This window comes from Sebastes fasciatus, chromosome 16 (assembly GCF_043250625.1).
Source record: "Sebastes fasciatus isolate fSebFas1 chromosome 16, fSebFas1.pri, whole genome shotgun sequence".
Lineage (NCBI taxonomy): Eukaryota > Metazoa > Chordata > Actinopteri > Perciformes > Sebastidae > Sebastes > Sebastes fasciatus.
This window is the reverse complement of record NC_133810.1, coordinates 16706115-16720860: the sequence shown is the minus strand read 5'-3', so window position 1 is coordinate 16720860 and position 14746 is coordinate 16706115. Positions and strand designations below refer to the sequence as shown.

Here is a 14746-nt window from a genome sequence, read left to right as displayed (position 1 = left end):
CACAGGTCATTTCATTGAGAGAGAGCGTTCCTATTGGCTGTGCTTCGGCTGGTGGGCGGTGCTTGTTATTTCCTCAACTGATCTCAACATGGCTGCTGGGACAAAAATGTTCTAATTTTACAGCTAAACAGTACACTACGAGGTGTTTCTGAAAACATTTGAGGTGAGAAATAGGCATTACAGTAACAGAATATTGATTCATATTTGATCAGCGCTGCCTAGTTTGACCGTTTGATTGGAGTTTGCGAGTGATTGACAGCTGCTCATAGACGGCAGATTCCAGATCGGCTCTGATTGGTTGTTTTACTCCAGTCTGGGAAATCTTGCAGATCACCGGAGGACACAGAAGCACATGATTTTTTTCAGATTATCTGTCTCATGCACTACTGTCAGGATATAGTAGTGACCATTTTTATCATATTTGCTCCAATTCTACCCACTTCTGCTTTAACTGTTATTGGCCATGTAAATCTTTATCAAACATCTGTCATACTGTAATAGGATGTAATAGGATGACTATAGAGTCACATGATCGCTGCCAGAAAAAAACATCTAATGATAAACTTTGCAACGGAGTTTTGTATAAAAGGAAATGCACACCTCCAGTAAAGTAGCCTACAACAGAAAGGACTAATGATCGCCACACAGCACTGTTGCCAGTGTCACATGATTAGAAGGAAGAAGAGGGAAGGCTGCCAGAGTCAAACTGGCCAATCAGGTGACATTGGTGTTTCATAATTCCAGAATGAGCTAATCCCTTCATGAAAAAAACAAAAAAAATAGTTCCTTTTTCCATGCAAGCGCCGCATTATGGTCATAAAACACACACAAACACAACAGCACCGGCTTAGAGAAATGAAACTAAGGAACTGATGCTGGTGTTAAAATAAAATGCATTTTATTAATAGACGAGGACGATAAGCAACAGTTTATCTTGTATACTTCCCCTTCAACAGGTGGGCGAGACACGCTACATCAAAAAAAAATGTACAACTCTTACGGTGTTGTGTCGCAGCAGATACTTATTGTGAAATGGATAATCACCCTTCTTCTTTTGCTGTTCCTCACAGATGGCTATAATTTCCCGATCCCTGACACTCTGTTAAACGCTCGTCTCATTTCCTTTTTATCATAACAGGAACTTGACGGGCAAGTGTCGGGGTGCGAGAGAGGGAAGGGAAACGCTCCTCAAAATACGACATTTGGACCACATCATACCACCTTTGGCTCCCTCCACAGACCTCAGGTAAAAGATCTGAGTCTCCGCAGGACCTGAGACAGATATCAGAATATCCGGTCACATTCACAGCAGCTGACATTGTATTGTGTATATACTGGGAGGTATTGCAGTGGCGACCGGGAAGGTTCTGCAAGATCACATAATAACAAAACCCAGAAAAGTGGCCTTGTGTCATAGCTTGGTAGAATCACTACAACAGCTTCCCACTGATAATGACAGTACTTCTGTGGTTCAAACAAATGACTCAGGCATGAATAAACACGACGCCTTTCTCCAGCTGATTCACTGACTGTTGTTGTGTAGAATGAGCACTAGCTGAGCCTTTATTTCTGCTTGGTTTCCTGGCCTGGCGTCAGCCGGATGTCTGGAGGCCTCAGGTTCTGCGGAGGTCAGAGGTCACGAGGAGTCCTGCCTCGTCCGATTGGTCAAGCAGAGCCTCTCCAGCTGCTGAGCACGCTCGTTGTGGACTGTCATCAAGGTGCGGTTCTCCTCTGTTAGACGCCGAAACTCCTCCTCTAGACGGGCGATCTCCATGGCAACCTGCTCATCCTCCACCAGCTCTGACAGCAACTTGCGCCTAAATGGAGGAGTGAGTACATTTTTACTTCTCTTTTTTTTTATCACATCAAAAATTAGGGCTGTCAATCGATTAAACTATTTAATTGCGATTAATCGCATAATTGTCCATAGTTAATCACGATTAAGCACACATTTTTCATCTGTTCAGAATGTACCTTAAAGGGAGATTTGTCAAGTATTTAATACTCTTATCAACATGGGAGTGGGCAAATATGCTTGCTTTATGCAAATGTATGTATATATATTTATTTTTGGAAATCACTTAACAACACAAAACAATGATAAATATTGTCCAGAAACTGTCACAGGTACTGCATTTAGCATAAAACATATGCTCAAATCTAAACATGGCAAACTCAAAGCCAACAGCTGTCAGTGTGTCAGTGTGCTGACTTGACTATGACTTGCCCCAAACAGCATGTGAGGCATGGAAACACTAATAACAGGTTCCCAGTTAAGAGAGAGGCATATTTGCAGGATCACTCACATTCATACCTATGAGCAATTTAGATTCACCAGCTGTTTTATTTCTAGAATGTGGGGGGAGACCATAGAAACCAAAATAAACATGGAAACAATGCAAACTTACAGGAAGAGCTGGGGGAAAAAAAACATTGATCTCGCTTGCTGTTGGGCAACATAGCTAACCACTCTGGAATAAGTAAACAAGACATTTGGTGGGCCATGTCAAAATGCAGTACATTTATGATGCTCAGGGCAAATGTTTCCTTATGTATAAGGAAAGATGGTGTGCTGATGCTTAGTACGAACCTAAACATACTGGCTAATTAAGCAGCTACTGTACAGTGCAGCTGATTTTTTTCCCCAAAGGTCAAAGGTCTCTGCAAAGAAGACAAAGGTCTTTGTTTGCAATGTAATGTTATATGTAAGAGGTCATGTTATTGTCAGACAACTGTTTCTCTACTCAAACTGTTTTTTTTGGTAGGACTGCAGAATTAATCAGATATTAATCGCGATCTTGATTTTGGCTTCACACAATTAAAATGAGATCTGCTCATAGAAAACTCTGCTGCATATCAAATCAAGCGCTTCCTAAACTAACAGCCAGCCACCAGGGGGGCGATGGAGATGTTTTGGCTTCACTTTTGGGAAGCTGTCAGCAGCGACAGCCTGTGAAAAACATTCCTGAATGTAGAAGTGTGATATACTGTATATTAAATATATAATTAAAATGCACTGAATTCAGGTGAAGAAGTCTTATATTGATGCAAAGATTTGTATAATAAAGATTATAAACCAACATTTCCCATCCCAACTATCTCTCCCAATGAACCCAATTGAATTGAATGACTGTAGCTCTGGTTAAAGCAGGATGACCTGACTTTACCTGGCAAACAGTGATTTCACACTCTGGGAAGAGATCAGCCTTTGGACTTTGAAAGGCAGTGTAAGCACACACGCACGTATATGTATGTGTACAACGTGCGTGTCATGGCCACACGCCTGAGAGTGTGTGAATGTCAGTGTTATATTACAGCTGGTAAGTGCCAAGTCACATAACAGCAGCATCAACAAAGACGAAAAGTCTCTATCCTACAACACAGGCTCTCTGTGGAGCTTTAATGACATAACTATGACAGCAATTGACTAAACTAGCTTTTATTTAGTGAAGATTGTAATGTTAAATGATTTAAAGGCCCAAACCTTACTGTTTTTGTGTTTCACACACACATTTGATAGGTTTGCCATAATGGGGAAAACTTTTTCCAGCTTTGTTTAAAAGCAAATCAGACTTAAGGCAGCGTTTTCTTTTTTTTCGTGCGATTAATTCGCATGTCAATATATATATATAAAAGTCTATTAACGTGAGCGTGATAGCGGGATCCTAGTGTTTTGAATTTTTTTAGTGGGGCTACTCCTTTGTATGCATTTGGAGTACAATTTAACCCTTTAAATCTTGCCTAAAATAACATGTTTCTCATGTTTGTTTGAATTAACTTTCAGTAAAATTCACATTTACTTTAGAATTAATAAGGTAGTGCAAAATGTCCTATTTATATGGAGAAATTTACCTTATTGAATCCAACATGACGCATCATTAACAATCAGCTTTTCTGAATAATTCAACTGTTGATTACAATGGACTATTCATTTGAAATCGTCTTGTCCAAATACCCACGAAACCATTTTCAGACAATTCATTTCCTGATAAACCAAATCCATGAGTGTTTGGTGAAAACAAGTATGTTTATCTCATCTTAACTGTGTGTTTCTCCTCATCCACAATCCATTTTCAGTTTTCACACATCTCCCTAAGACTGGCAATTACATCTTGGTTGAGTTGGCAACCATAACTTTATTTTTTAGTAACTTAAGGAAAGGCATGTGGTTACTGTAATATATAATATTTTACAATTGTACATGATTTTACTGTTTTTAAATGATTGTGTTCAACTGTAACACAACTGTGTCTGTGTGTGTGTGCGTGTGTGTGTGTGTGTGTGTGTGTGTGTGTGTGTGTGTGTGTGTGTGTGTGTGTGTGTGTGTGTGTGTGCGTGCGTGAGTGCGTGCGTGCGTGCGTGCGTGCGTGCGCGTATGTGTGTGTATGTGTGTGTGAGTGTGTGTATGCATGTTTGTGTGACAGAGAGCCTGAAAAAGGGGAAGAGGTCTTTTTCAGAATCCATCCAAAAAAAAACAGGGAAGCCAGACTAAATCTGATATAAATACCACAGAACATGTTTCTCTTATTCAATGAAAAAGTAATATACTATCACATTTGTTCATTTTGTCTTTTCCGTGCACCAAAATTTGTGAAAATCTGAAAAAAGAATAGAATGTAAAGAAAACAACTTTTCATACACCGCTCAGTTTAAAAGATATCAACAGATATGAAACCATCCCAAATAACTTGTGCTGTGTACTAAAATAGTTTCAAAACTTCTAATATGGACGTTAATGTTTTGAAGAAAAGTCATGTTATTATAACTCTTTCACAACTGGGGCTATTTCTTGTGTAATCTCTTTCGTCATCAACTCATTCACTGAATTAGGCCTAACATCAATGCCTGGGTCAATGTTTCTATACACACTGAGAAGGGGTTTTCTAAAACCCAACTTTGAGAAAATAAACATTTTTGTTAACGCCATGATTCAGTTCACTGGTTCTACAGGATTGATTGAACTGAAAAACGTAGTTAAAATGAGTATGATGACTAATGATGAGTTAAAATACACCATATTGTTTGATACAGACCAGAAGCATACTGAGTGAATTTTGGAAAATCCCCTCGGCAGTGTGTTAAAGTATTGTTCCTGTTGTCATCCTTGCAACACTTCACTAGACTCCTGTTTTTCTGTGTGTAAGCATAGGGGAAGTAACAAATCTTTCATTGTATCATGCCTGTTAACTTAACAGTCAATGACAAATAGTGGAAAATATGAAAATATTCACTCTTCCAAGGAAATGTATTCGATGTTCTAATTCATGAAGTATCGGCGATACCTTGTATAGTATTTATAGTATCGGTGTAAAAGCACAATTTGTGGTACTGCCTTCACTTCTGTCTACTTGTGTCTCACTTTACTTTAACTGTGAATCTGTGTGTGTACGTGTCACTGGATGTTGGCATGAGCGACAGCGTGAAAAGAGAGAACCAAGAGTTTCTACCGGCCTGACTCATCATGTTCTTATCTAAACTCAAGGCTATACTCATCGCATCAGAGTCTGCCTGCTGTTCTCTATTTAGGAGCTGCCAAGTGGTGTAGGTTGTGTGTGTGTGTGTGTGTGTGTGTGTGTGCGTGTGTGTCTGTGTGTGTGTTTGTAGGTGTGGTGGTGGGGGTAACGGCAAGGGCTTTGAAAATCCCACTGCTAAGACTACCCACAGCTGCTGAGGGCACAGGGGACAGTGTGCACTGTGTGTGTTTGTGTGTTATACACGCCTGTTTATGTGCAAGCATACACACAGGACATACATGTGCATTAAAGGATACAGCGGGTCTCACTCAATTACACTTGGCAAGGGTTGCAGTGTAATATTCACCACAGTGAAGGTGCTACTTTCCCACTAATATAATCCAGAATCAAACAAAGAAACCCAGTGTATAGTGTAAACTTCACATTCACTCTCATCCCTGTATACATCACACATGCTTGGTCTTGTTTCTGATTTAAAAGTAACTAAAGAATACATCTAAAATCAAAGTCATAGATTAGCAGCTGTTCAAATATCATCTTGAGGAAACTGCTCTCAGTAGATCATGTGCTAAATGCTGTATGAAAGCTATTAACATGTGCCATCTGGTGGACATTTTTATTCTAAATGCAATGCAGTCCTCCAGTACAAGTGTTGCAATTTCTAATGGGAATTTAATTCCTTAATGTTGTAAGTTTATGTTTCCGAACATGCACCTATATTACAATTAATTATAATTATAATTATCATAACACATTGTTATTTGTTCTCCTTGAATCAGTGTTACTTAATAGTGTACCAGTACGTGGATATTTGAACATTTCAAAAAGCCAACCAAACTATAAGCAAAGCTACCAGTAAGTAAGACTAGTAAGATTTGTTTTTCTTCTGGTCCACAGGACATGATTTGAACATGATTAGATGTGCTACCATTGCCAAAGAGTATTGAAGCATAGAAACAAAACTCCGGTGTTTTTTTTTTTTTACAACAGCCGCTGATGCCATTTTGGACTGAAACGCTTATTATATTTATAATATTTTATTGTTCAACACAGGCCATTTCAGTAGAAAAGGACAATAGAATGGATATAATTTTGTTTTACTTTTGTACGCCTCTTTGTAGGCGGACGTTTTACTGGCGTCCGGTAGTCGCTTTCAGTCCAAAATGGCAGAAGCGTAGCTTTCCTGCTGGGCGCTGATGTTGCAATGGAACAAACTATTCACTTTCACTTCTTGGCAATATACGTTATTTACCATTGCACCACAAGAGCTCCCATTTAATTTTTTTTTTAAAGACACTCACTTGCGGTCCTCAAGCACGGCCATCTCATGTTTGACCTGGTGGAACTCTCTCGCCATCCTGCAGTGTTCCTTGTACACCTGAACGCTCTCTCTCAGAGACACAGAGGGGGGCACTGGCTGCAAGAGGTCAGAGAGATACGTGACATCAGAGAGATGCGGTGTTAGTTTAGGACCAAGCAAAACAAAAAAGATTAGAATATTATTAAAAAACACGAGCAGCAGTATGTACAAACCTGGACTTGTTATTTGGAACAACATTTTCTAACAAGCAAATTCCCTTTATCATGGCATTGTTTCTGTTTACAACTTAATGCTAAAAAGGCTGCTAAAGGACTAATTCCTATTACTTTAGTGACCGTCTGACCTTTCCCACAGTGCCCCAGTAGCAACATTGTCATGTACTTTGATCCATGACAGACAGGTTATCTCAAAGTAATGGAAGAATGGCTATGAAATTTACTACAGCTATCACAACTCGTGAAACAAAAGGTTGCTGTGCAATGAGGACATAGACCTAAACTGACTTGTCTCCATATTACTTGTATGAGACCTACACATTTTGCAAAGTGGAAGGCCTTACACTGGGAGCCCTTGTGGCACAATGGACGCCATATCAGAATATTGTATGTTCAAAGCAGTGATAAAAAAACATTTACAGCCTTATAAATTGAATATGAAGATAGATAATATGGTGATTTTATGTAAATAATAATAAAAAAGATTTCAAAACTAGGATACACAGGAATGAAACAGAAACCAGTACAGTGTATGAAAGCTGTTATTCATTGGCCTGCTACTACTGTTCTTATTTGACACTCTAAAGTTAAACCAACATGCACTCTATGTGACCTGGCACTGGCACCCGTTGAAGGATAATTCAATGACAACACTAATAGTAGATTGAGCGCACACAAGACATTGATTTACAGGGATGATAAACTTAACCCCAAGCTTCTCCTGACTCTTCTTCTATCCTAAACAGAATAGAGTTTTAGAGGAAAATTCAACCATCAAACACCTTATTTTTAAGAACGTCATGTCTAATTTATTTCAGGATTTATTTAATAATGATGTAAATTTGTGGTCTGCTTTTCCTCTCAACCTGCCCCCAGCTCTTTTTCATTTAGTGATTCCCAGAATGATTTCTCTGGCCTGGCCTTCAGTTGTCAATTAGTGGAGAGAGCAATAATGACAGCCAAATATTCAAAATCAAAACATATTTCAAAAAGGGAATTCATTTGGCATTGCATTGTTTGACTATTCATTAGAAAAAATACAGCATTAAGCCATAAAAGAGAGCCAGACATGAAACGCAAAATGCTAATAGCATAAGAGTACAGGGCAGGATTTGGATTTTTTTTTCCTTTAAAAGGCACACAATGCTATTCTTTACCAGCACTGTGGATTTAAAATCATTGCCATCTCTTCTATACTTGCCTTTCCTCTCTTGTGCTGCTCTGCCAACATTACAAGGTTTGTGTTCAATGCAATGTTATGCTAACAGTATGTACTAGTATAGTAGTACTGTATAGTACCTGTAGTCTCTGTTCAAGGTCTGGGAAAGTCTGAGGGAGGTCCTCCACATCTTTTACATCTATTGAAACAGAACACATTATTCAGACATTAACAATCAGTATAATGATTGACATATACTGACATATCAAAACACAATATTGCACATTGTTAATAATGCCAACAGTTTAACATTTTGATGGTTTTGCATCATTATAAATTGCATATGCTTTACAGTGTGTAACATTTTGGGGGATCTATTATCAGAAATGGAATATAATATTCAATACTATGTTTTCATTAGTGTATAATCACCTCAAACTAAGAACCATTTTCGTTAGCTTAGAATGAGGCTTTCATATCTACATAGGGAGCAGGTCCTCTTCACGGAGTATACATGTTGCTCTGCCATGTTTCTACAGTAGCACAGAATGGACAAACCAAACACTGGCTCTGGAGAGAGCCTTTTGCGTTTTTATGTTCCCTGAAGGCCACCGTTGATCTCCGACACTCTTGTGAAACTGCGGTAACGTGAGCCGCAGAGTGACAAACCGTGGTACAGCCAGCCGCCGTCTGACTTCTGTTGCTCCTAAAGTAGTGTTGTTATGGTAAGGACGACCTCTGAGCGAGGCAAACGGCGTTACCACGGTTTTGGACTCTGCGGCTCATGTTACTGCAGTCTTGGAAAGGAACGGTACTCAGTTGGTTGCAATCTGAAACCACACCACTAGATGCCACCAAGTCCTACACACGGCACCTTTAAAGTATCACAATTAAAAGCTCTTATTATACAGAATGGTCCCTTTCAGAGTGTCATGTTATTTTGTATTATTGGCTTATTATTATTGATGCATTAACATGTAAGGAGCATCTTAATGTTGTTGCTGGTTGCTGGCTAAATGTATATTGTTGAGTATTCTAATCTATAACAATGCATCTGATGATCATTATTGTTTGGTATCAAATCTTAATATGTAAGTAGTATAGTCAGATCAATGCAGTATAGTACTGTATAAAGTAGCAAAAGATTAAAATTCTCCAGCAAAGTACAATACCTCAATACTATACTTAAGTACAGTACTTGAGAATTGTACTTAGTTATTGTACTTTCCACCACTACTGTAGTTTTCGGATTGTTTTCCTTCCTTCCATCTAAGATCGCTATGATAAGCACACTGCAGAGATTTGAAACTTGTGGGAAAGAGATTAGTTTGTCAAATTTCAGTTTGAATCATATGGTGATCCTACAGGAGGCCTATTCAATTGGTGGCAATTTTGATTCGACCCTTTAAGAATTTCAAACTGGCCCTTTGATAATTTATAAATATGAAAAACTTATTTTTAAAAAATAATAATAATTACTTCCAATAAGAAGACTCTATTCCTGTTCATCAACGTTACTACACACGCTACTGATGATGCTACAAACTTTTAAATGCAATATCATTTTGTTTTTATTTAAATAACCTTGCTGACATAAAACCAAGTTTATGGGTGTTTGCATTGTTTGATTATTAGAAGATCATCATTTTGTTAGTAGGCTAATTATCCCATTGCTTAGGTATGTCTTGTTAAACACAGAAATACTAAGCAGAGGGTATTTAGGAGAGTCAAACTGAATAAAAAAATATGTTAAATGCAACATTGTAAATGTCCAGCCCCTTGGCACTTCACTGTTTTTCAAATCTCGTCCTTCTAAAAATAGTAATTGAATATAGGCCTGTCCTAAAGGCAGTTGCTTTAATGTCTTTCTTCACCTCATAAATGGACCAAAATGAAACACTATAGGGGCCTCTATTATGGCAACACATACAGCTATACTTATAAATGAGCCATGTCCTCTTAATGTACAGCAGTAATGAGCTGTCACACTGAAAGACATGCGGGGTAAGAATGCAAACACACAGAAAGAAAGAACAGACAGGCCAGATGTATGGACAGAGAGGGATTCAGACAGACAGGCATCCAGACAGACGGACAGAAACAGACAGGTTGTCTGCACCAGCCTCCGCCTCGCCAGTAATGTCCCCCTGGAGTTGCGGAACACATGTGGAGAATCCTGGGATGATGCAACCTTCTAAAAGCAGAAGTATCAGTGGGCCAGCCTGCAGCCATGGGGCCAATTATGATGTGGAATAAATACAGTTCTCATGCTTAGGATTGACACAGTGTGGGGTTATAAGTATGCCTGGCATGAAGTCATGAAAGCCCTAGAGGATGATCCCTAGACGAAGCACGGGTCTCAGTCCCCCCTGCTGAGAAACACAAGTTCAAAGAGGCATGATCGTCTAGGGAATATCCAAACTTTGATTTTGAAGGGCAGGGTCAGATTGTGCCTGACCAGCTCTGGAAGCTAAAACGAGGTACGTAAGCATGCTACCAACTAAAGCTGGCCTGTTACAGTTACTGTGACACCAATGATTTAGCAAAAACTTTACCAGCGCTCAACTACACTGTAAAAAAAAACATTTTTTTTACAGTTTTTTTCAAGAAATTTTACATTTTTTGTCTGTATTTCAAAATGACAGAATTTTTTTTTAAAATGACATGTTTCATTTGTGATTTATATGTAAATGGTCTTAGATTTACAGTATTTTTTGTAATCACAATTGTAATTATCTGTATTTAAGCTTTTCTTGATCATTTTTAAAGATAGTTATTGTGTTTTTTAGAGGTTTATGACTCTATTTTAACAATTAATTTATGTTAGAAGAAAAGATTTTCATGGAATTCTAAAAAATGTTTGCAAAACTTCTGAGTTAATGTAAATTATGGCTTTTGCAACATAAAATTACATGTCTCATTTGTGATTTATATGTAAATGCTCTTAGGTGTATGACTATTCTAACAATAAATATATGTTAAACGTAAAAAAATTCTTGTAAAATTACAGTAATAAAGGCGTATTATATAAAGATAATAACTGTTTTTTACAGTTTATTTATGTTAATTAACAGACAGTATTTTTCCGTTTTTTAACAGACATTCTCTGGCGCCCCTGCTGCCGGAAAATTTCCGTTATTTTACACTTTTCTTTTACAGTGTAGACAAATTGGAAAGGTAACTAAACTGATTCCACGCAAATGGATGGTTGAGCTTAGAAGAAAAAGCAAGCTAGAAACAAAAGCAATGTGAATGATTAAGAAATTAAAAAGTAATTCAGTAAGAGGACTCGTTGCCATGTGTGATGACAAGCAGGATGTCATGGAGTTCAATGAATCACTGTTCAGAGTGGGATTTGAGTGTCGTTCCAGCTACAGCCCTTCATCTCACTTCCTAAGAGAAAGACAAGGGGGATCAGAGGTGGGCGGAGTGGGACTGGAAGTGTTAACTGCTTATAAATATAGGCCAGTGTTCTAAAAGCTGAACAGTGAATCAGGCAGCGGGACACTGTTAGTATTAGAGGGGGAAACCTGACTCTGTCATAGCTGCAGCTGCTGTCCCAGTGCCTGGCCCCACTGCAGTAAAACATCCCAACAGATAACACCTTGCACCATATAGGTAGGGTACACCTATGAAGTTTTGATTGAAGATTAAATAATGCCGGTGCTATAAAAGGTTGTGCAATCGCTCGTGTGGGTGCATACATTTTTGCAAGTGCACAGCTGCCGCACATGCATGTGTGGTTGGTTTTTTAATGTGCTACAGAAATAGAGGGAGCACCTGTCTCAGCCCCAGCGTAGAAGAATGAACACAGTTAAAAGTGATAGGGTGTGATGGGGAGGGGGATTGTGCCTGGTCTGTTTTGGTGTGGAGGAATGCCGTGCATGTGTTCCACACATACTGGAAATGCAGTGAGAGTATAGAGCTCCCGGCAACGTCAGGTGTTAAATGATCGATTGAGTAATAATAGGTGTCACTAAAACTCAAAATAAGTTGTAGCCATCATTTTTGAGATGCTGTAACACAGGTGTGTGTGTGTGTATGGGGGGGGCGTTTGTGTGTGAGGTGAGTGCATGGTAGTGTGGCGTGTGTGTGTGTGTGTTTACCTGATGTGTCCTCGAGGCTGAAGGCGATTCTAACTTCAGATTTATCAGGAGACACTCTTCTGGTTGAGGTGATCATTTATCCCTTCACGAGGCCACAGGCACAAAACAGAGCTGTTAGCACACAATCAAAAGAGGCTCATGAAAGACAAGCGATGATGCAATAATAAAACGATTAGTCCATCAGCTGAAAACTGACAGATCTGTTAATAATTTAAGAGATTTATCATTAAAAAAAATTTAGGGTCTTCATACATTTTTCTGTTTTTTCTGGATTTTAAAAAAAATATTTGTATGTTATTTTTTCTGTAACTTTACCTATAAGGGTGGTGGAAGAAGGTTGGACCTGTCTCTGTGTGGGAGTGGAAGGCGATGTGTATATTTATGTATGTACATATTAAATGTTAAATGTAAGATTATTTTTTTTTGTATTATGGCACTGGTGTTATGTTTTGTTATGTTTGTTATGCTATGTTTGGAAAAAAAAAGGAATAAAAAGAATTTTCTAAAATCACATTTTCTTTTGTATTGTCCATACTATGATGCCTTAAGAACTTCTATTTTAAATTGAAATGTCTGTTCAAAATCCAGAAATGTTTTGGTACTTGGATGATGACAAAATTGAATGGCTATTTCATTTTAATGCTTATAAGTTGGCGTCTTTTGTTTCTCAAGCTTGGAAAAAACATCAGCTAGGTTTATTTGTTTAGCAATATTTGTAACATTTGTAATAAACTGGGAAAAAAAAGTTCAGAAACTTGTGTTTTTATGACATACTATACTTAGACATTTTTCATGACATTTGTCATGACATTTTTATGGCATACTATATTATGACATTTTTTATGACATGCTATACTTAGTGAAACAATTATCATAAATTTTTTTGTTTAACTGTATGTGACTGTAACTTCACTATTTCTGGGAACAAGCATTTAGGAGATGCCACCTTATAGCTTCTGGGAAATGTTATTTATAGGCCAAACAACTTATCAGCAGATTAATCAGTTGTTATAGCCCTAACTTGACATGTATGTAGTGTCCAATCTGACATGGCAGGCTAAGGATATTTTTTTTATTCCAACCTTGTAAATAATTGTGATTTAACCAGACTAAACTAAATACTTAACTCAGCAGGTGTTGTGTTCAGTTGGAATGAAGCCTGAAGTCAGATAAAGCACGTGATTATTCCACACCTAGGAAAGTATGGGGCTTTATGAACACACACACACACGCAGCCACCAGTTTCATCATGCATTTAGAGTTGCAGTGGGATTAAATAATTAGGGAGCTTTGACAGACTGGCTCTGAGGTCTGGATTTTGCATGGTACAGGCTTTTTATATCAGGACATATGCCTGCTTTAACCCCCCCCCCCGTCTCACAACATAACTCAATGACCTTCTAAACCAGCAAATGATCCCGATTTTATGGATGTCTCTCTCAGTTGTTGGGAAAGCAAACCATGAATATACTGTGATATTTTGAATAACTATTATTAAAAAATAATAGTTTTGAATAACAAAATAGTTATTTTTGAATAACTATTCACTGTGCACTATTAACACATACTATTATGTTAATAGTGCACATTTTTTATCATATAATCCACATTATGATGGAGTTTATTGCATGCATATGGACCATCTAACCAGCATGCACTGGGTATAGCTGAAAAAAGACCCTCTGGGCCAACAGGTCATTATTACCTGAAGCAGCAGGAAAATTCCGTATAATAAAGTTTTAAAAAAAAAAGTAGCAGTGTATGTCCTCAATACTGATTGTTGTCTGTCCCCAGTCTGTCTGTCCACCGCTGAGGTCTCTTTTAGAAAAAGCACAAGTCGTCTCTCAGCCGTTGCATGGCGCACAACTATCTCTCCAAAAAGTTGACCTCCACTTCCCCCTTTGACAGTCCCACCAACTATATTATTTTCTATTCATAAGTTTTTCCACCATAAACAGAGAGGCAACTCCAGCAGCTCAGGTTTGCGTGGGTATGGACATGTTCTCCACGGAGTGCATCAGCGGCCACGCGGCGCAGAGCAACACAACAGGTCAGCAGACAGCAGGCAGCAGGCTGTGGAGCAGGCTGTGTGTGGAGGAATGCCGTCCGTCTGTCCTCCCTGTGGCGACCCGGGCCCAATTAAATGTCTCATATGACATGACTTTAGCCCGCAAAAATGCCCATAGCTGCAGCACCGTTTTGAGTGACACGGTCATGCCGCTGGGATGCTCTTTGGCTTTGCAATAGCTGTGCAATGAGACAGTTGCTCAGAATGAAACATCTCATGCTAGAATAGCTCCTGGCGGAAGAAAATAGAGCGTCCCAGTCTGGGTTGATTTATAGAGGTGGTTAGTATTAAATTGTAAGATATATTGTTAAAAATCTAAATTACTAACATATGTTCAAATCAAGCACAATTATGGCACTGGATTTTATGTTATATAGCAAACTTATGAAGGAGTCAAAGGTCT

The 14746-nt window shown here is 38.5% G+C and overlaps 1 protein-coding gene across 2 annotated transcripts; it reads right to left on the bottom strand.

Moving 5' to 3' along the window:
* Positions 1–876: 876 nt before the first annotated feature.
* Positions 877–14430, bottom strand: map3k7cl (map3k7 C-terminal like). Of its 2 annotated transcripts, none has more exons than XM_074611201.1 (5): positions 13981–14430; positions 12276–12386; positions 8310–8368; positions 6776–6891; positions 877–1817 (listed from the first exon to the last, which is right to left on the bottom strand). In XM_074611201.1, the coding sequence occupies exons 2-5, from the start codon at positions 12349–12351 to the stop codon at positions 1637–1639; spliced, it is 432 nt and encodes a 143-aa protein (XP_074467302.1). In that variant the 5' UTR covers positions 12352–12386; positions 13981–14430; the 3' UTR covers positions 877–1636. The 2 variants fall into 2 exon arrangements, with proteins under 2 accessions (XP_074467302.1, XP_074467303.1); XM_074611202.1 differs by having other exon boundaries at positions 12276–12357.
* Between the last annotated feature and the right edge of the window lie 316 nt (positions 14431–14746).